The 23,346-nt window shown below is 42.5% G+C and overlaps 1 protein-coding gene across 1 annotated transcript in view; it reads right to left on the reverse strand.

Moving 5' to 3' along the window:
- Nucleotides 1–23,346, reverse strand: part of LOC141105900 (opsin-VA-like) — a 140,965-nt gene that overhangs the window by 36,190 nt on the left and 81,429 nt on the right. Inside the window, exon 3 of the mRNA XM_073596087.1 lies at nucleotides 10,591–10,708. Coding sequence (XP_073452188.1) covers nucleotides 10,591–10,708 — 118 coding nt within the window. The remainder of the gene's footprint in view (nucleotides 1–10,590; nucleotides 10,709–23,346) is intronic.

Below are 23,346 nucleotides of genomic sequence, written 5' to 3' on the forward strand. Positions count from 1 at the left end.
ACAATCCGCAACGTGTGGCAGGTGATGTGGCAAGTGACATTCCGTGACAAGTTGCATCTGGGGGCAGGCGACGGTGGCAAGTGACACGCTCAGGGCTCCCACTGATTCTGCATTATCGTGAGTTGAACTATTTCATTTTATATAACAGAACAGAAATTGGTTAGAAGGCATGGAGGTCAGCAATGTGTGTCCTTCAGGGGCTGCATACAGTATACTGCATACTTTGTTGTTTAAAATTAATATAAGCTGTTGCCTGGGTACTGTGCATGGGTGCGGTAATTTGTTGTTCAATGGCATTAGTTCATTTTTTTTGTGGGGGGGGGGGGGATACAACATTTTTCTATGGGGCCCTGTGATTTCTAGTTATGCCCCTGTGCTCAGGCCAGAAGAAGAACAGAGTCCTCACTGCTTTACGAGACTCTTTACAGTTCAAACTACACCAATCCATTTCAGACCTTCAAGGCCGCTACCTAATCCTCATATGTGACATTAACCAAGTCACCTACACACTAGTCAACGTATATGGCCCAAACAAACAATTACTATTCTGCAAAAGACTGTACAAGAAAGTAAAACTAATCCAAAAAGGAAGACTTCTTCTCGGAGGTGACTTCAACATAATTGGAGACCCAAATATGGACACCACTTCCACAGCCAAACACCGGTGACCTGCCTTAAATCCCTTTCTTCAAACAAATGATCTTTTCGACCCATGGAGATGCCAACACAGAGCTGAGCGAAACTTCTAATACTTTTCCTCCTCTCAACTTTCATACTCCTGTATAGACTTCTTCCTCCTTGACAAATTCACCCTTCATTCACCATAACGTGGTTGGACCACGCACCTGTCTCCATAACTGTGGGGAACTGTAGATCAAGACTATATCCTCCCTGGAGACTTGACGCTTCTCTCATTGCAGATCCTAGCAACATTCAAAAACTCATTACTGAACACTACTCTTTGTTTTAATTAAATGACCAACCAGATACCGATAGGTTCGTACTTTGGTCAGCATATAAAGCCTACATGCGTGAGATCCTAATTAAGCTTTACAGTAACTTTAAAAAACAGAGTTATAGGCAAGTTGAAGAAGTCCTTTCCCAAATTGCCCACTTAGAGAACCATAAAAAAAAAAGGGTCCCTCCCACAAACTATACAGCAAGCTCCTTGACCGAAGACATAAACTCCGCTCACTGTTACTCTTCAAATTTGAAAACAACCTTAAATTGACTAAAGCCAAATACTATGCCTTAGGTAATAAGGCTGGATCCCTATTAGCCCGACAGATCAAAGCTCAACAAATTAGGTGTAAAATCGCCTCCCTTCACCACCCTACCACCAAGCAACTCCTCATTAATCCACAGGACATTACTACTCCTCTCTCTACAACCTCACTAGCGATAAAGATACTCCTCAACCATCAGACCCACGTATAAAAAGCTTCCTATCCTCGATTGACCTCCCAACTATTACCCCTGTCCAATTGGCTGAACTTTCCCAACCATTCTCAGACGATGAAATTCTAAAAGCCATCAATACTCTCCCTCTCCAAAAATATCCTGGAGAAGATGGCTACACAAACGAATTCTACAAGAAATTTGCCAACCTCGTCATCTACCACCTCACGACACTCTTCAATTCTGCTGCCACCTCTGGTTCTTTGCCAATTTATATGCTGCGATCAATTATTACCACCATCCCCAAACCAGAGAAAGATCCCACCTCTATGACTAATTACAGGCCAATATCACTCCTTAACACGGATAGAAAAATATTTGCTAAAGTCATTGCATCTAGATTGCTAAAATGTCTCCCTTCCCTGGTGCACCCGGACCAAGTTGGCTCTATGCCAGACAGGCAAGCTCTGGATGCAACATCAATCTAATTCATCAAGTCACCCATTCACAAACACCTTCTCTGCTTCTATCCTTGGACACGGAGAAGGCGTTTGATAGGGTGCATTGGGGATTCCTGAAAGCAGTACTCCCTAAATTTGGCATCACAGGCTGGTTTCAATCTGCAATACTCTCAATATACTCCAATCCCTCTGCAAGAGTATTGACTGATGGAACCTTATCCAAACCTTTCGGGATCTCTAATGGCACCCGCCAAGGATGCCCGCTCTCCCCTCTCATTTTTTCTCTACTAATGGAACCCCTGGCAGTAAAGATTAGAGTGGACAAGCGCATTTCAGGTATTGTGCACAACGACATGTAGCAAAAAATAAGTCTCTTTGCCGATGATGTCATACTTTTGCTCATTAACCCAGTTCATTCCATGCCAGCAATCCAAGACATACTCAACCAATTTAGCTTAGCCTCTTTCTACAATCGCAATTCCTTTGAATACCTGGTCCTTCCGCTAAACCTCACACATAGGCAAAAGTCCCTCCTGGAAAGGTCTCTTCCTTATACTTGGACAAGTCAATTTATCCCATACCTAGGGATAAAATTGGCCCCTTCACAGCACAACCTCTATGACCTTAACTACTATGCCTTCCAAAAACTATTTTCACAACTACCAAATCAAATGCGCACAAATGGCCTATCTGAACTAGGAAGAATTGCCTCCTTCAAGATGTTGATCCTCCAAATCTCCTATACTCATATCGCACAGTATTGATTCCTATACCACATTCTTTATTTACCTCAATACAAAAACAAATCTCAAGTTATGTCGGGGACACTAAACCACCCAGGTGTGCCCACCACATCTTAACTAGGCATCATAAACCAGGAGGAGTAAGTCTCCCTCAAACCTACTATTACGCTTCAATCCTCGACCAACTTTACTACTGGTGGTACCCGACTCCAGATAAAACCTGGTCTATAATGTAATCGTCCCCCTACTTACTTAATAATCTGCGTGACATCCTCCTGCTCACCTCTGCGGGTTTTCCCCCCGACACAATGACTACCTCTCCATCAATTACAGCCACATTGACAGCCTGGAAGAAATTCACCCAGGCAACATCCAAAACTCACCCTTCCCATACTCTACCGGTCCCTCTCAAACCACTAACAACACACTTGTCAAATCTTAAAGTACAACTCTGGCAGAAAAACAAGCTTGGTAACATATCAGACCTCTACAATAAAGACACTCTAAAAACCTTCACAGATCTCCAAACTGAACACAACCTGCCTCAAACTGAAGTCTTTACATATATGAGGATTCCCCATATTCTCAAGATGTCCAAAATTCCCGCTGTAATCCAGATACCCAAACCACTCCACAAATTCTACACCTGTACAAGGTATCCAAAACATGGTATCTCCACAATTTACTAAGCCCTCATTGACAATCGTCCCTACTCCCAACTCACCTCTCTCTCTCAAAATGGATCAAGGAGCTAAATATTAGTGTCACCCCTGACATGTGATCATGAGCCTTTAAATTCACCTTCACAGCCTCCCAGTGCTCCAACCATTGGGAATCATATCAAAAAACAATACCCATGTGGTATCTGACACCTTACTGGCTCTCCAAATTCTTCCCAGGACATCCTTCTACTTACTGGAAGTCCTGTGCAAATATGTGGAAGTACTGGTACTATAGCACACATCATGTGGTTTTGTAGATCCATAAGCTCATACTGGAAACAAACATTTGCCTTGATCTCCATAATATCACAGTCACCTCTAACCCCTCACTAACATTACTACATCGTGGGATAGAAAAATTCCATTCCAGGTCACGGGTGGTAATAATACACCTACTACTGGCGGCAAAACTAAATATCACTAAACTCTGAAAAACCACAGAGCCCCCTTCCATCTCCTATATGTTTGTAGATCTAAATGTCAAAAGTGAAATTGCTGTGCTGGCTAGTAAGCCATTCTACCATATAATGTAGTATGATATGTAATAGGTACTGCTGCAACTCAAATGTGAGATACACACAATAAATCAAATCTAAAAAAATAAGCTGCGCTGTGTGAAACTATATACGTATGATGACATATATCAACATATACTAAATATCAGTGTCAAACGGAGGATATAATAGCTCCCAATCTACTGGTGATGAACACTGAATAACATTGCTCCAAAATGTGAACATAAAAAGTGCAGTTGTTAAACCCAACTAATAAATTTGCTAAAAAATATATGAATATGAAAATGTTATTAGAGGCTAAAAGTCCTGTGGGAAAGTCCACACCACAAAAGTTCTTTAAGAGAAAGTTCCACAATCAAGTAGCACTCCCAGTTTGAATTAATATAGGGAATCCTTAGCTCACTGATCATTGGTGACTTAAAACGAAAAACACCCAAGAAGTAGTGATGAGTTGAGAGAGAAAGATTGCTCCACCTGAGAAACAACTGTCATTTACCAGCTGTATTGATCTCTTTTTAGGGAGATCACATTCGCCTGTGGCTTATACCCCAGCCTGAGTCTCTATGCTTGCCAGCCAGATGTCCCCTCTCCTCTGCTCGAGTTATCCTCAAATAGTCCACGGTCAGCAGTTCCCCATGTCAGAAAAGAAGGAATGTATCAAGAATAAATTAGCGTGTCATAAAATGTTCAAGCCGGCCGGCTCTCGATAACAGCCCATTCCTTCCGGGACCTGCGTTGTTTGCGGTGATGTCAGCACGCCGCTCCTCCCTATGCCGTTTTGTCACAGATGACATCGTCCAGGGGCACAAGCGGCGTGCTGACTCACCGCCAATTAAACTCTACATCGAGAAGGGAACGCCCAGCTCTGAGCTCCGGGTATCCTCCTTACAGGAACCACTATCTGGGGCTATTGCCCTTATAATGCGGAATACTATCGCACTGCCAAAATTAACTACTTAAAACTGTCTATCCATTTAAAACCGCACAGTGTAGTGATATCATCACATCAAATACAACCAGAGATGTGCCACACATCATAGGAAGTAATAACAGTTCCACTATGCTTCTATGGCAACTCACTGGGATCGTTCCTGGTCTGTCTATTTAAAGGGACATCCCTCCAGTGACCTCCAGCGGTCTGTCAGCACATAACATTGCAGTTTTAGGCCGCAATGTATTTGTTGCTCATTACATAGAAAATGTAAACCTTAAAATTAAATTTAAAATTATAAATAGGAAAAAAAGAGAAAAATACGACAAATAGAAAAGAACTGTGCGTACTAAAAGAGCAAAAGATGACAAATGGAAAAAATGGAAAAGAATTGAAAAAATATGACATCTTCCTTGTATTTCCATGTAGGACAAAGAAAACAATCGGTAGTAAATAACTGCAAGATTATAGAACATCTCCAACAGAGGTGGGCCCTTATCGAGTACCCCCCAAAATGGGAGAATAAAATCCTACAAGTCCTGGTGTACCACCAATATCGTCCATTATTAAAATCAAAAGATTATAGACATATATAAGCTCCCATGTGTCACTAGTCTATATATCGCTACACCTACATGCAAATAAAATGGTACATCCACCCTTAGAATAGGGGTCATCCAGGAGCTCAGATCTGGTTTACATCCATAATAATTTATCCATTATCTATGAAAGCATTGACATCTGTATCTATGTTGAGGCCGTATGGAGTATAGCAACGTACCCTATGGATCCAAGCCATCTCTAGCCTTGACAGTTCCCCAACTAGGGAACCACCCATCCAATGGGTGCTATATTTGTCAATTCCCAGAAAGAGTGTGTTAGCTGGGTTACGGTTATGGAACATATCATAGTGTTTGGAAACGGAATGATATTTGAAACCAATCTTAATATTGGCGATGTGTTCTCCCAAGTGAACCTGCATTGATCGCTTGGTCCTGCCAATATATTGAAGCCCACAGGGGCATTGTAATAAATAAACAATTCCCGTAGAGCTGCAGGTGACAAATGGTTCAATTTTGTGTTCCTTAGAAGTGCTTGTTAAAACAAAGGATTCAGCTTTTCTCATCTTACTCTTGTTCAATGTGCAGACTTGACATCTGCGCCACTGATGATATCCAGAAAGATTCTGGAAGAAAGACACTTTTTTGGTGGGTGGATCCACAACATTAGGAGCAACCCTATCCCCAAGAGAGGGAACCCCTTTGAAAATTACCTGTGAGTTAGCTGGTAGGAATGTTCTAATAATCCTATCGTTCCCTAACAAGTGCCAATGTTTGCGTATGATTTTTTCGATCAGATAATGTTGGGTCGAATATGTTGTGATAAAAGGTATGACAGGTTTCTCCTTAACCTTCCTAGGGCCTGCATCGAGCAACATTGATCTATCTAGCTTAGCAACCTCCTCTATGGTGGCTTCTAAGAGGCCCAAATCGTACCCCTTTTCTTGTAATCTGTTTTTCAGATTACCAGCTTGAAATTTGTAATCATCCATTTCCATACAATTTCATCTCATCCTGACAAACTGACTCTTTGGTATCGACTTCAGCCATGGGTCACTATGGCAGCTGTCCAAAGGTATGAAGGCGTTACGATCAGTTTGTTTGAAGTAAGTGATTGTTTTGAAGCAACCCTCTCCTTTTATTATTGTGAAGTCCAAGAAATTAATTTTTTAACGACTTGCATCATGAACAAATCTGATCCCTCTGTCATTCTCGTTGATGGAGGAAAAAAATTTGTTAAGGGAGATGGTTCCATCCCATAGGAGGAGGACGTCATCGATGTAAGGTCCATATAGATGACATCCTCCTCCCACTTGGCCATAAAAAGGTTGGCCAAGCTCAGGGCATATTTGGCTCCCATTGCTACCCCCCCACTGTTGCCAGTAATAGCTGTGGTCAAACCAGAAGTAATTATGGTTTGCAGCAAATTCGAGCAAATCCATAATAAATTCCTGAGATTGTGTGGAATAATGGTGTACAGTGATGTAACATCATCTGTCACCAACCAAGTGTGGCCACTAGGCTTTAATTGGGACAACAGATTGATCACATGTCTCGTGTCCTTCAGGTATGATGGTATTTGCTGCACCAATGGCTGAAGAAAATGGTCTATATACTTGCCCACCCAGGACGTGATGGAGTCTATACCACTCACTATCAGACGTCCAGGGGGGCAAGTAAGACTCTTGTGAATCTTAGGTAAACAATACAGCACTGGGACTCACGGAGCCTTAGGAATCAGAAAAAATTTTTTCTTTCTCATTAAGTATGCCCAGCTGGAATCCCCTCTGTACCAATGTTTGCAAGGTTTTTTTATACTGGATGACAGGATTACCAGGTAGGGGAATATACGTGTCCTGATCTTCTACAATCTTATGCATCTCCTGAAGATAATCTTTCTGATCCAGGACAACAATTCCCCCACCCTTATCGGCTGGGCGGATAACCAATTCTTTATTGTTACAAAGTGAGTCCAGTCCCTCTTCGAGATTTTTCTCCATCTTGCAATTAATGTTTTTAATGGATTCCAAGTCCCTCAAAACCACATCTCTAAAGACCCTCAACGAGGGTGCCAGAACTCCAGGGGGATTGAATGTGGAGGCATTTGCTAGTCCAGAATGCTGATATTCCTGTTGAACTAATCCTCCTTGTTTTGCTGGAATGCTCGCAAAATGTCTTTTGATATTAATTTTACGAACATATTTGTGAATGTCCATGTATGTTTGAAATGTATTCAATTTCTTTGGGGGTGCAAATTTTAAACCTATTTAATAATGCTATTTCCGATTTTGGAGCCTAAATTAAAGATGCTATCCCCGTTTACATCTTTTTCTTTTTTGAGTTGTGCTCTCCTCCCCCCTCTTGTTCCTCTTTGTTTTCTACAGGTCTAAACCTACAATGTGAGATGGAGAAACTAGTTGCTAGGAAAAATCTAAGTATGGAAAAGTTCTTGGATAAATGGTCAACTTGGTTAACACATCCAAAATGTACTATTATCTGATGTTCTCCTGATATCACAAATTCTTTCTGTCTCAATATCTCCTCACTTCTCTTCTTGCACTCCCTACTACAACTACACAGCAAAACTGCTTACCTATCTGGTGCCCCCCCCCCCCATCCTACTACCCCCCCCCCCCCTCTGTCTGAAATCCACAATACAATGTTTGCATATTTTACCTCTGCTTAATCTACATTTTGCAAGGTTGGTTATACCAACCTGGACTTAACTAGCCTTATCTCTGCTAAACTTGCTTGGCTCAGAAGATCTGACTTGATGTAATAAATGCAATTCTGTTCATTTTACTGAAAATACCAATAAAGAAATATTGAAGTAAATGGACAGTCCATTTACATTTGCCTAAATACAGTCACTTTATGTCCACAGCAAAAAAACATAAAATTCTGCGTCCTTTTTTGCATGTCTGCAATTTGCAGACATAAACAGATGTCATTCATTTACTTCCAGTCACATCCATTTTGTGCCAAGAAACATTTTTTGCTAATATGTTTATCACCTATGACTTTGTTTCTTCAACTGAAAAAGCAGACATGTAAAGATGTATGCTGTGTACAGGACACCAGAAATGGGTCCTGGATAGGAGGTATGTGTTCCCTTTGTTTGGTTGTGGTCCCTTTTAAGGAGGTGATAAGTACTACGGGTACCTCACTTATGCAGCGTGAAGGATCCCAGGGTGGTCCTGTAAAAGGGAAAAACCGACTTATAGATTCCCAAGGATTGTTAAGTTCTTATATGAGACAAGGAAATCTAAGGCTCAGAGAGATTCTGGATAGGAAATTGCTTCTAAACCTGACTATATGTGTCTTGGTCCCGAAAAGGTTAACCCTCCTATAAAAGAGGTCTGAAAAAGGTAAAGAAGCAGTCAGCAGATGTCAGTGAGGTGTAAGGTATGATGTTGTACAAGGCATGTTTGCAGTAAGAAGTTGTGTTCGTGACCAAGACCTGGCTAATTTATTGTGTCCATTTCTTTGGACCACCTAACATAGGTGGTGACTTTAAAACCCTTGCAAGAAACAAGTTTTACTGGTGGTGAGCCAACCTTTTTACATTGTTCTAGTGTAGCACCTGCTAGTTAGGTAGGTGCTAGAGTGAGGGTTTTTCTAGCAGAGTAGGAAAATTTAGGCAGGCCTAGCTGGTGGCTAGGTCTGTTTGTTTTCATTCTGGGCTAAGAGTGGCTCAGGGAAGGGCTGGGTGACTCACAAGTAGCATCACTGTCACCTCCCTCTTCTTTCTAGAAGGTGCTAGAAAGAAAGGAGGAGAGGAGGAGCTGCCTGGGGTATTCTAAGGAGCCTTGACCAATCCCCAGCTTTGATTGGCAGGGGGCAGGTGAGCTGGGGGGAGTTGTTGGGTGGAAGAGCTGGATTGAGAGAGTGTGGAGGCTGTCGGGGCCCACCACGAGCTCCCCAGTCTGGGGGGGGTGATCCTGGTCCGGGGCTCGGGTGCATCCAGGAGGAGATCCTCGAAAGAGAGGCACATGAGAGAGCAAGAAGAGGACAGCGGGAGAGAACACTTCTAGGAGTCTCCGGGGGGGGGGGTACTTTTTCGCAGCCGGGAGGGCTGGTGAGTGAGCACAGTCAGGAGGACTGTGAAGGCATGCCTGAGAGAACTGGGAGATTGCAATTTGAGATGGGTGCAGAACCAGAAGAGAGGACTGTGGGTAAGGCAGTGGAAAGAGGACATTGCAACCAGGCTGGCTGGCAAGGCCTGAAGAGAGCTATCTGGGATCAGTAGCTGTGCAGAGGACAGTTAGCACCTGAACTATTTCTACACCACAGAGGCCCGAGGTCCCTGCCCACAAAAGGCAGTTCACTAAGGCCTAGCTGAGTTGTTGTCAGGCCTAACCATGCAGTGCTAGTCTGGAGAAGTAACAGTATGCAGCAAGGGAAGTGCTAGAGGAGTAACAGTCTTCAGCAAGTGAAGTGCTGGAGGAGTAAAGGATAAAAGGTCTTAAGCAAGAGTTTGTGCTGGAGAAAAGACTGGAGTGTATATACTAGAGTGTATATAGAAGTCCTGAGCAAGTTGTGCTGAATATTCCTGGGCATCCCATAATTTAACATTCCCATCCAAGTTCAATCCCCTCAATAAAAAACAAAAACAAAGCTTATGAACTGTTCTATGTCTCTGAATGACTGAGAGATGGATGTCGGGCTGGGCAGGGTGACAGGTGAACCACAACATTCAGCAACCCCTACGGGGGCATGGCTACACTAGATTGTGTGGATTGCCTTTTTTTTGTCTGCTGAAGAAAGATATTTGTGTTTGCGCTGTTTTTGGAAAATAAAGACTCTTTGCATTTACAAATTCAGCTGGCTGGTGATCGAGAACCTAGAATATCACAACTGATATAAACTGAACTGAAGACGGATGTGTAAACTGATGTAAAAGGAATTAGTTGCATTTTTTCTTTATAAATTTTCGCCAACAGAACTGACAAAGCTCAGAACTGACAAAGACAGAACTGTAAAAGAATCAGCATATCTCAGTTCTGGTTCTGTAAACATGTCAGGGTTTTCAGATTTCTATAGTCTTGCACAGGTGATTGCATCCAAGTCACACAATCAGCACAGTTATGAAGGCAATGCTAAAAACATGATCTGTCAGTGATACATTATAACTGAAGGAGCAAAATACTTGAATTAAAGGTTATAATATATCAGAGGTCCATTTCAGTCTTTGTCAAGGTATTCTCATACCTATAGTACCTTAGCACTGCTGTTTGTTCACATTCCTAGATTTACGCACCTTTCTCAACTTCTTCATTAGCTTTCCATAGGACACAAATATAAGCATCAAAGGTAGCACAAAACATGTTATAAGGAAGGTAACAATGTAGGTTTGGTCTTTCACTTTTCCTGAATACCTGGGATAGAAAATAAACAAAAAAAACACAATTAGTCATTACAAAAATACAATGTTGTCAGTCTAACAATGAACGCACTTACATGAGGGGACAGTGCTGCTGCTTTCTGTCCAGTTATATATAATCAATACCTCTGCCTCACATAAAAATCATGGCTGATTGCTGGAAGTAGCACAGAATAAGCAGACCAAATGGACCCCAAAACAGATAATTATTCATCTTCTCCTATTAGCTTTAAAGATAGCAGGCAGCAAAGGGGGGCACCATATGACTTTAGGTCTGATTTAAAGGGTTAAGAAAAGAAAAACTGCTGGACACATTTACTGCAGCATTCTATTACTTCTCCTCCACTGTGGAGTCATAGATCTACTAGAAGAAGAGGAGAAAAGTTCGAACAGTATAACAGTGTAATAATATCAAAGCTTTACAAATATACTGTAGATCATCTAGAATGGGAAGAACGGAAGAGGTTGTGTCTCAAGTTGCTAACGAAAGAAGTATATTTAGATGTTCTGAACTAGAATTTAGCTAAGTGAACAAACTGAGATGAACACTGTTGTTCCACAAAAAAAAAGAAAGAAGAGGAGCTGCTGTAGAAAAAGTAAAAGGGAAGAAATAGAAAAATATACGATGCAGTGGTGATAGACTTCCAGCATCACGTCTAAATGTAGTGCACCAACAGTTCAAAGTAATATCCCAGATAGCAAACGATTGTGCTTCAAGTTTGAAAATGACTTGCTAAGCTATTGCTAGACTTGCCAGGCTTCACACATTAGTTGCACAATTGCAGCAAGTACGCATTGCATGACTCCAGAACAACTTTCTTTGCAAACATTCTACAAGTCTGCTGCAAGTTCTGGTTCAGTTATGTTGTGCAATAGTCATCACACCACAGGGGTCACTGTGGCTGAATTGTCATGCTGTAGACTTGCAGAGCTCCTGGTGTAGACTCACCACTGCAACTTTGCTCTGCTAGAGATGTGCCACGCAAATTTGCTACAAATTGGAAAAGTGTCAACTAAAACTTGTGCTTAAAGTGCTCTGCAAGTGTGCAACTTGCCAGTCAAAATGTGCAGCAGGTTAACAGACAATTACAATTACAATTTTACACTGCCACAAATTTGTGGCAGATTATCCTTGCTATTGGCAGATTATCCTTGCTATCTGAAATGCCAAACCCCTCTGGAGCAGATCAACCCTTAACCTGCTTCTTTACATCTTTCTCTATTGGTTGGAGATTTGTACAACCAGGTACATTCCCACAAGCCACACAAGACAGTGGCACACTTAGCATGCCTGACATCTGGAGAAAAACATTTCAAACATTGCTCCCAAACATCAAAATAATTTTCAGTAACAACCATGAATTTAAACATCATGCAAAATGGGGAGAAGAAATAGCTGGTGGGTGGGTTGATTGGAACAGTTGTAGGTTTGGTTGCAACTTTGTGCAGAGATACTGATCATAGCATATCAATGCACCTGACATGCAAGAGCTTGGAGACACTATCTCCCACATAGTTTCCAACATTTGAAAATAGTTAGCAGGGATACCTTGAAGATATCAAGGTCACCCACTGATCCCCAGGAGGCATGACCAATAGAGTGGGTGTTGCTTGAGGCCGGGTTCACACTGGTACAACACGACAGTCGTATGACTGTGGATCTGACTTTGCCTTGGGACTTGAAGTCCGACATCCATCCGATTTCAATGAACAGGGATCCGACATTGATCCCCGACAATAGAAGGCACTGTGTCTGGTATGAATCTTTAGGGGGAACTCCACGCCAAATTAAAAAAAAAATGGCATGGGTTCCCCCTCCAAGACCATACCAGGCCCTTCGGTCTGGTATGAGTTTTAAGGGGAAAACCAACGCTGAAAAAAATGGCGTGGGGTCCCCCCAAAATCCATACCAGACCCTTATCTGAGCACGCAGCCCAGAAAAGGGGGTGGGGGTGAGCAATCGCCCCTTCCGAACATTACCAGGCCGCATGCCCTCAATATGTTGATGGGGACAAGGACCCTGACAACCCTGGCCGTATATTGTCAGGGTCTGCGGGCGGGGTGCTTATTGGAATCCGGAAGCTCCCTTCAACAAGTTGGCCCCAGATCCCAGCCCCCCACCCTATGTGAATGAGTATGGGGTACATTGTACCCCTACCCATTCACCAAAAAAAAAGTGTCAAAAATAAAACGCAGTACACAGTTTCTTAAAGTAGTTTATTACGGCAGCTCCAGCGTCTCTTCCGATTTCTTCTCCCTTCTCCGGGTCTTCTCTCTTCTCCGCTGATGTCTTCTGCCTCTGCCAGTTCCTCTCCCCTCTCCGGTTCTTCTCCCTCTGTCCGCTGTCTTCTGCCACTGCCAGGTCTGCTCTGCTGTCTTCTCCCTCTGTTCTTCCTCCGATGTTATCTCAATGCTCTCCCGGTGTAATGCTTGGTGTGCGGTGTGCCGCTACTTATATTGGCATGGGGCTGGGTCACCGGGTGACGTCACCCGGACCCCCCCCTTATGACTTTATCGCCAGGGGCATGATGGGGGTCCATAACAGACCATTTTTCCATTTTTTTCAATTTAAAATAGACTGCCATTTTTCTCAGTGGCTGTAATCCTTCCAAATTTTCCTTTGTACCTAGGTAGCCTATAATTTTGTAGGACAAGACATGTGAAAAAAAAATTATTTTATATATATATATATATATATATATATATATATATATGTATTTTTTTTTATATATATATATATATATATATATATATATATATATATATATATATGAGTCTAGTTTGCAAAGTGGTAGTTTTTGAACATAATAATTCTGACATCATCAGAGTTTAATTAAGAGAACCCTGTTCATCCCATACTTTGACTATGGAGTTACGCTGATAACAAAAGACATGAGCCGGATCTCAGCCTCTGGGTATCAAGTTATAATTTGATAGCAAATGGAAAGATGGGGCAATGCATTATGCACAACATTAGATTAGAAATATAATTATATAGGATGTGTGTCCGCAGTTGCTAAATATCAGGCTTGTTACAGGAAGCGTAGGCCTCCCGGGAAATTGAGCTGCAACATGAAGTGTAATGCTTCAGCCTCACATTGCTGACAAGTTTACAAAGAAGTAATACAAAAGTTTTATAAACTATTTATACTAGTAAGGTTATTGTGCATCCGTTGCAGCAAGAAACCAAACCAACTAATACTGAATATTCAAGAATCCTGACATGAACAGTGCAGAGTCTTCCATAAATGCATTCCATTGTATGCCAAAGAAAAGGGATTCATGAAAAATAGAGCAAAGAAAAGTGAAGCAGGCCATCACAACTAATCAAATTCTATAGTTTACCAGTTGTTTCTGGACTGTACTACTTAGTATGGGCTACTTCCTTAGGATCTTTACATGAGTGTAAAACTCTACCTATTCTGCTTCAATCTGCCACTGATTATTGCACCAGCAAATCAGAGTTTTTGTCATCTCATGGGGAAATACCTGCAAATAAATTATATGCAAAAATCAAAGGTAGATGACATTAAAAAAGGGTAGGCACCTGTTGTGGCAACTGTCAATGGGAGGATTTAGAAAGGTTTGCTCTCACTTTTGTTTGTGTACCTAGAATAGGAAGTGCAAAAAAGCCTAAGGCAGCCTTTCTCAACCTTTAGCATAAAGGAACCCTTGAAGTAATCTTCAGGTCTCAGAGAACCCTGATTAAATCTGCAGCTCATAGTACATTGGTGGTCAATAAAAGAAGGGAACACTTATACTAGAGGTCAGTGGAAAGAATGATAATTACAGTGCTGGTTAGTGTAGTGCCTCCCTACATTGGTGGAAATTAGGAACAACATTCCTTATATTGGTGGTCAGTAACCCACTTACCACTTACCCACTTACAGACAGTCAACATTATCACTGGTGTCAGTGGTGCTAGAGAAACAAGACAAAAAGCTGCACTGATCCAAGGCTGATGGCTCAGCCATGTGGCATTGGTACCAGAAAGTCACATGCGCTCATGACAGAGACTACAATACATTTGCCAATACACATTGTGCAGGTATGTTTTACCATTGTCACTATAAAGCCCCTGTCACATGGGGCAGATTTTGTTCTGATCAGCAGGGGCTCAGCTCACAGATCCACAGCTAATTGAAGCACAGCGTGTGGATGACACATCTGTGTCTGCTTAGTTTCTTCAGAGTGGACAAAGGCCGCTCTGCTTTATGGGTGGCTGGGAGTAATCAGACTCTGCTGTTTGTATTTACCCAACTACACTCCAATGTGATCCACCTAAATGGATGTGGGCAGATTTCCTTTCCATTTTTTTTAAGCGAACCTGATCAGGTTTGGAGGTAGGAGGGTGTAAACGAACACAAGTCAGTTATCACCCCCTTGTCCATGGGAATGCATGGACCTTCCAATCAAGTCCACCGGAAAAACTGACAGGTGGACCTGATCAGATCGTCTGTGTGAAAGGGATCTAAGGAGGTCGAGAACATGTAGGCAGGAAGTAGCTGAAAGAGGCTGGAGAAGTTCAGCAACATTGAGATAAAAAAGACAAAAATTGTGAAAATAGTATTTTAAGGAAAAAAGCACAATGCAATTGCTTATGATACACTTTTTAGCAAACTAAATGTCTCCTAAGTGATCTTTAAATTTACTTTAATTGCTATCCAGTAGACCTGTGTAAAGTTTAAGATTTGTACAAAAAGAAAAACTGCCCTAGGCGCTCAGTGACTTATTCATCATAACAACCCTTAAAGGGGTTGTAAACTCTTGTGTTTTTTCCCCTGAATGCATCCTATGCATTCAGGTGAAAAAACCTTCTGACAGCGACCGCCCCCTCAGCCCCCCCCCCCCACCATTTTACTCACCTGAGCCATTCGTTCCCTCGCCGCGCTGTACTCTCTGCCCCGGGGTTCTCGGTTCTTGAGTGGATAGATTGATAGCAGCGTAGCTATTGGCTCCCGCTGCTGTCAATCAAATTCAATGACGCGGGGGGGGGCCCCGAGTCCTGCATTCTGTGTCTATGGACGCAAATGCTGGACTCGGGAGTGCGCCCGCAAGGTAACCCCCCCGGGAGAGCGTTTCTCCTAGGGGATTATACGATGTGGGGAGGAGCCGATAGCGCCTCCTGGGGACCCCAGAAGAGGATGAGTGGGGCCACTCTGTGCAAAACGAACTACACAGTGGAGGTAAGTATGACATGTTTGTTATTTAAAGTGGTTGTATACCTTTTTTGTTAACTTTTACCTACAGGTAAGCCTATAATAAGGCTTACCTGTAGGTAAAAAAATATCTCCTAAACCTGTACGGTTTAGGAGATATTCCCCTCGCAATGAGCCGCTGAATGCAGCGGTGCATGCGCACAGGAGATTCTCGGCTGACAGCCCGGCAAACTCTGGAGCTTGCCGGACTGAAGTCTCCCGCGTGCACGCGCGGGAGTGACGTCATCGCGGCTCCGGCCACTCACAGCGCCGGACCCGCGATACCCGGAAGACATGCCGAGGGGAGATGTCAGCTCCCTCGGCGTGGACAGGATGAGATGCCGGCGCCTCGTTCTAAGTTAAGTATCTCATAATGAGCTACTATGCGGTGCATAGTAGCTCATTATGCCTTTTCCTTTGCAGGTATAGGAAAAAAAAAAAAAAAACGCGGGTATACAACCGCTTTAATATCACATAGAGAACTAATTCCCAATACTCATGTGCAATAAAAACTCCCAAATCAGTGATGTCTCGATATTAAATATATAAAAACAATATCATAAACAGAGGAATCCAACAATAAATAATTCATAATGCCCCGTACACACAGTCGGATTTTCCGACGGAAAATGTGTGATAGGACCTTGTTGTCGGAAATTCCGACCGTGTGTAGGCTCCATCACACATTTTCCATCGGATTTTCCGACACACAAAGTTTGAGAGCAGGATATAAAATTTTCCAACAACAAAATCCGTTGTCGGAAATTCCGATCGTGTGTACACAAATCCGACGCACAAAGTGCCACGCATGCTCAGAATAAATAAAGAGATGAAAGATATTGGCCACTGCCCCGTTTATAGTCCCAACGTACGTGTTTTACGTCACCGCGTTTAGAACGATCGGATTTTCCGACAACTTTGTGTGACCGTGTGTATGCAAGACAAGTTTGAGCCAACATCCGTCGGAAAAAATCCTAGGATTTTGTTGTTGGAATGTCCGAACAAAGTCCGACCGTGTGTACGGGGCATTATAGTTAATGATTAATAGTGAATGGTCCCAGAGGCAATCCTGTGTGCAAGACATAAACCAGCTACTACTGACTACGTGCAGTGCTGCCACCTTAAGACTGAATGAGGAATCCGGAATCACTCTGAAAAACAAACTAGCAGAAATAGATGCAAAGATGCAGCAACTATGCCAACACACTAAAACCACACACAAAAAGAAATGCACTCGCAAGGTTGGGGAGGAGGACGCACATTTAGAGTCTTGTCATCAAGCACTCTGTGACACAGTGGGTATATGTCCTGTGTATTCCCTGATGAAGTCACGTGACCGTGAGGATACACGTCGGGATTGGTTGACAGGCACACTGGAAGTGAAGCGGGAGTACGAGCTCGCCACTCGTGGGTTTTTTACTCTTTGCTGTTTTTAAAAAAGCGAGCAAGATTCATCTGTTTTTATCGAATAAATTGATCCAAACATTAGTACAGTATTTGGGAACTCCTTTCTTGCTACATACCACATTGGAGAAGTCTTGGGGGGGAGCCCAGTTTACACCACTTTCAAAGAAGATCAGTCTACCTTGTGGAGTCATCTAACCTAAGAGATAAGGATACCCAGAGGAAGCCATAGTCTACTGTTTGAGAAAGCCATGAGTCGGGTTAGCCCTGGGAATACCTATCTAAGCCACGGGAGGCTCGCCATGATTTTCTGCTTATGCTGTTAAGCACAGGGGTGTCACTGCACTGAAAGAAGAGACACCAGTCACATTTGGTTGTGTGTTCATGTTTGATCACTCAGCATTTATATTGGACTTAGCTTGTGATTTATCAGGTGCATCATCTACTCTACCACTAGCATTCTAATATTTTATTTTGTCACTTATTATCATTATTTTCGTATGAGAAAGTGCTCTATTTTTTGTGTGTTTAATGAAGATTTTTGGTGGTTGTATATCAGTTTTGTGTTACATGGTTATAGATGTAGCAATATGCAGAGGTGGGGGACTCGAGTCACATGACTTGACTCGTCAGACTCGAGTCACCTGTTTGAGGACTTGCGACTTGCTTGACAAAATTAAATAAATGACTCGACTTGACTTTGACTTGTCACTAATGACTTGCGACTTGACTTTGACTTGGGCTATTTGACTTGCAATGACTTGCAATGACTTGGCACCACCAGTTCTGTGTCTTGGCCTAGGCAAAAGCCGCCCCCCCCCCCCCCACAAAAGAAAGCTCCCCCGAGTCCCGGCTTCGGGGTAGATCAGTATTTTGACTTAATTTGTGACTTGACCAAAATAAATGACTTGACTTGACTTGCTTGACTTCTAGCAGGGACTCGACTTGACTTGCTTGCTTTTCGCCACAGTAACTTGGGACTTGCTTGTGACTTGAAGGTTAAGACTTGAGACTTGCTTGTGACTTGCACATGTGTGACTTACTCCCATCACTGGCAATATGGACTACAATCATAAAGCACCGTGCCTTTTCCAGTATCAAAAAGCATTGTCTGTGCCTCTAGTGATCAGTGTATCAGGTGACATCATATTTGTGTGACAAACAAAAGATTGTGGCATGAATAGTGTCCCTGTCAGATAATTGCTTTGCACGATTAAGTGCCAGGACTACATAACCCAGAGATCTTTGCTGCCATCAGGGGATGGCTGAGAGTAGCTATAAAAGAAGCAAAAGCCCGCGTGGATCTCTCTTCCTCCTGGGCCTGACGCAAGATGGACCTCTCTGTGCAACAGGGAGAGAGAGGTCGTGACCTACCACGCGGAATACCACCTTCCAACCCATAACCTGAGAGGCCTAGCTCTGCTGTTTGCCGTCGGACATCCTTCCAGCACCACTCCAGTTGCCTGCATGTCAGTGTGTGCCAAGCTTCACGTTGAGAGATCGAGACAGCGCATCCACTCACAAATGTTGCTACACGAGTTCCTGTCCAGAGGACATCAGAGCTGTCTGGTCATTGGTGAGAGGGCAAATCGCTCGACCCTTATCTATTCTTTGACACCGTTACATTGAGACACTTTGCACAGACATCTCTACTCCAGGAATACTTTACTGCATCTACTTACTCTCCTTTCTTAGGATAGCATTATAGGCTGGCTAGGTTCCATCATCTACAGAGTGGCAGTATAATCAGTTAGCTGAAATACCCCTCTAGGGGGTAACATTATTTCTCAAGGAAGTGTGTGTGTATATATATATATATATATATATATATATATATATATATATATATATATATATATATATATAGTATTGTCATTGTTAATATTTGTTTGAGTGTTTCGGAAGAATTATTTTGCTGAGTTGGCGCTGTTGCCTAGAACTCAGCAGATCTGTCACCTCCTCTTTGTGATGTTTCCCATTATTGGTTCAAGTAAAATATTCATAGAAACTAAATACACAGAGTTGTCTGATTTTTACTCTGCAGTGATACAAGGATGTCTGAACCTAGAGTGTCAAGTTGTCAAGTGGTTTGGAATGTTCACCAGGTCCTGGCCGTGCAGATGAGCAGGTAATTCTAAGCAGTCCTCTAGGGGGATGTGCTACATACACTTTGGAAGTTTATTTGAGCACAGAGCTAGATTCTGGGAAAGGTGAGTGGCTGTTTATTAAAAGGCAGCAGCTACAGTTTTTGTAGCTGCTGACTTTTAATTTTGACACAGGAGACTGGAGCTCCTCTTTAAGAAGCATATTTAGCACATCTCTGCAATACATGCACATTTCCATAATTTATCTCTTGAAAGTAGAAGTCCATCCTTACACTAAAATCTCGAAATCTACAGGCATTCACGATCTAAGACCGACCTATCTAGCCATGTAAAGAAGAGATCGCTATACATACCTTTTCTGAAGCCACTCCGGTCTAGTCCCATGCTGAGTTGTCAGCGGCGGCTTTGCTGTGGAGGCGTGTGTAGAAGAGGCAGCTGACAACGGAAGCCCCATAGTAAGTCTGTGGGTGACGTCACTTCCCATTAATTTCACAGCCGTTGTTGGCTGTCTCCTCTGCAGAGTTTCCGCCGCTGAAAACCGGACCAGAGTGGCTTCAGAAAAGGTATGTATCGATTTTTTCTTTACAGGGCTAGATAGGTTAGTGTAAGGTAAACCGGATCTCCACCACCAAAAGGCCAGTGCGGATACATGCTCATGCTTGTGCACATTGCACACGTGCTAATATTTATAAGTAAAGGACCAATGTAATTTCTACAGTGCCAGTATATCGCGCAGAGATTTGTGCGCATGCGCAAATCCATGCGCACACATGCACATACCAATTAGCACTTGAGCACAGTGGCCTTTTTAAACTGCTCTATCACTGTGAACAGTTGCTGGATGATCTTCAGCTTTTTCCTGACGTCCCAAGACCTGATCTGCTGTTCCTGTTTGCTTGTGTATGACCCGGCTTGCTTTTAGACTTTGCCTGTGCTCTAGCCCCGTTACCTGGTATCCTGACCTTGGCGTGTTTACTGGATCTGATCTGCCTGCTGACTTTGTACCGCATTGCCAGGCTGTTACTGACCCTGGCCTATCTTCTGGACTTGCTTTGCCTGCTGATTCAGTACCTTACTGCCCAGTTTCCGCTGACTGCTGCTCCTCTCCTGGTTCTGCTTCTGTCCCACGCTCTGGTGCCAAGCTGCTCTTGCATCCTTTTCTGAGGACTGTGACTACCAGCTCTACCCACCTACAGAGTGGACATCACCAGCCAGCTGCTACGGCACTCGTGCCACTCCTTGCCTTTACACTCTCTGTCCCCACCTTCAGGAGTGTTAGGCGGGAGGTGCAAGAGGGGCCTCCACCACATTCCAGTCTTCACCAGGTACATGATAGTTAGTCTTGGATTGTGGATGCCTGTAGATTTTGAGATTTTAGGATTCGGGTGGACTTCTACTTTAGGCACGCTGCAAATACAGAAAAATAGCCACTGATGTGCCAGAAATATAGTATTCTCCTACCTTCATCTTTGACATGACAACAGTATATTCTGAGCCCTGAATTTCTACGCACGTGTTGTCAGTTCTGCCAACTTCATTTCTAATGGATTACAAAGAACACAGAACTCTCCTAGTCTCCTTCCCCCTCCCTGTCTCTATAACCCTCTGTGTACATGCAGAAAGCACAGGAAATTGTCAGCGAAGAGGATTTCTGCTAAAATTACCAGGTGATTTTTGCACTTATCAGACAAAACTTTCAATGGTATATATATCAGACCAAAATTGAGCATATAGGAGAAGTTAATTGTCGGGGTTTGCATACACTTTATTTAACGTATTTAGTTGTTTGTCTGAAATTTAGCTTATAAAGAAATAAAAAACTTTACTGGGAGAAATACAAGTTTGCCATTGTTGACCTTGACTTTTATACTTGTTCTAGTAACACAGAAATTATTAAATCCGTTGGATGAATATGACAGCCAAGGAAATATTAGTTTTAGCGGGAGAGGTTAGTGATGGCAGCCTCTAAATTCTGTTTAGTAAAGGTCTCCTTTAAATGTCATGGGATGTGTTCAGTAGTCTTTAAACTCAATTTTACATACTAATAAATTGTCAATTTAACCTGAGCCCGCATCAACCTTTTCCTGGAGATTATTGGGTAGCATATTTATTTATTACAGGTACATATATAGCGCAGTTAATTTACACTTTACATATATATTGTACATTCACATCAGTCCCTGCCCTAAAGGAGATTACAATCTAAGGTCCCTAACTCACATTCATACATACACATACTAGGGACAATTCTGACAGGAGCCAATTACCCTACCAGCATGTCTTTGGAGTGTTGGTGGAAACCAGGGTATCCGGAGGAAACCCATGCAGGCATAGGGAGAACATACGAACTCCAGGCAGGTAGTGCCATGGTTGGGATTCTAACCGACGACCCTAGTGCTGCTAGGTGGAAGTGCTAACCACTTAGCCACTAGCATTTAACTTATCTTATGATTATAACATTAAACATAATATCTTATTTACGTTAATGCATATTAATCTCTTCATTTATAACAGCAGCATTTATTTAGCAAATATTAACAAGGCATACGGCAGCATCTACTACAGCTGTGAGCATGACCTACTGGGAGATCAGCCAATTAGAACATGTTTGTTCTCCACATTCAATGAAACATGGAGGAATCTGGATCATCAAAGATCATGCCTCACTGCTAAGATACCTAGACTGAAGCTTGCCATACAACAATAGAATTTTGTTAAAAAATTTAAATTTTCGGAAGTTCACTCCACTTTCTAATGGTTAGTGGGATCAAATGGATCGTTGTTTTCAACTACAGTGAGAAGGAAATTTGAAGAAGCCAAAACGAAAATTTTCCTCAAACTTAACACATTTTTAACTGTGTATGTAGTATTTGTTTGGGAAAAGTCATACGTATTTAATGAAACCTATTAATACATCTGGGGTTCCCTCTGGGGTTCCATTACAATAGCAGGTCTGGCTTTGGAATTAAATGTGTTGAATCAATAATGGCAAGAAGGAATGTTCTGATGAATAAATGTTCAGCTAGCTTTAAGAATTAATTCATCAGAAACTTTTTTTTAGAATGTGGAATCATTGTTTATAGTCTAATTCCAGCTGAATAATTTTATTAAACTTTGGATAGATTGGGTAAAAATGACATTTTTTTTGCAGGGGATGCTCACAATCTGACTTGTATTTTAGAACAGACTTCTGAAAAAATCAGTAAGCCAATTGAACAAGCAGGAAATGACATGTCTGGGGGCGTTCTGTATACCATCTGCGTACAGAACACCTCCAGGTAGCCATATTGCATTGCATTTTACAAAAAATTACAGAGCCGCAGATTGAAAAGGAAAGGTCATTTCGCCCTCAGCTAAGAGAGCCATAATTGGCCAAAGGCAGGGTGCCTTTTGCCAATCATGGCTCAGGGGGACTAAGTCCACGCCCCACACTATATAAGGCCGCCTGCACGTCGGCCTCGTGTAGTGTGTTGTATATATCCACTGTATCCAGTTTAGCTAGATCTGACTACAGTCCGTTCCTGGTGTACTGTTTCTAATATACTTCTGGCAGGCAGGTGATTCAGTTAGCTGCAGTGTATTCAACATATATATATACAGATAGTCTCATATATATATATATATCCACTGCATAGTTGATTCAGTTGATTCAGTTAGCTGCAGTGTAATATATATATATATATATATATATATATATATATATATATATACACACACATATGTAGCACTAACTCTCGGTGGAGCTGCTGGTTTAAGCAGGTCTGTTACCTTCACTTTGCTTCCCTCTGTTTCACCGGTAGGGATGAGCTTCGTGTTCGAGTCGAACCCATGTTCGACTCGAACATCGGCTGTTCGATCGTTCGCCGAATTGCGAACGTTATGGGCCGTTCGCGCTAAATTCGTGTGGCGCGTCACGGCCCATAATT

The sequence above is a fragment of the Aquarana catesbeiana genome, linkage group LG08 (genome assembly GCF_042186555.1).
Source record: "Aquarana catesbeiana isolate 2022-GZ linkage group LG08, ASM4218655v1, whole genome shotgun sequence".
NCBI lineage: Eukaryota > Metazoa > Chordata > Amphibia > Anura > Ranidae > Aquarana > Aquarana catesbeiana.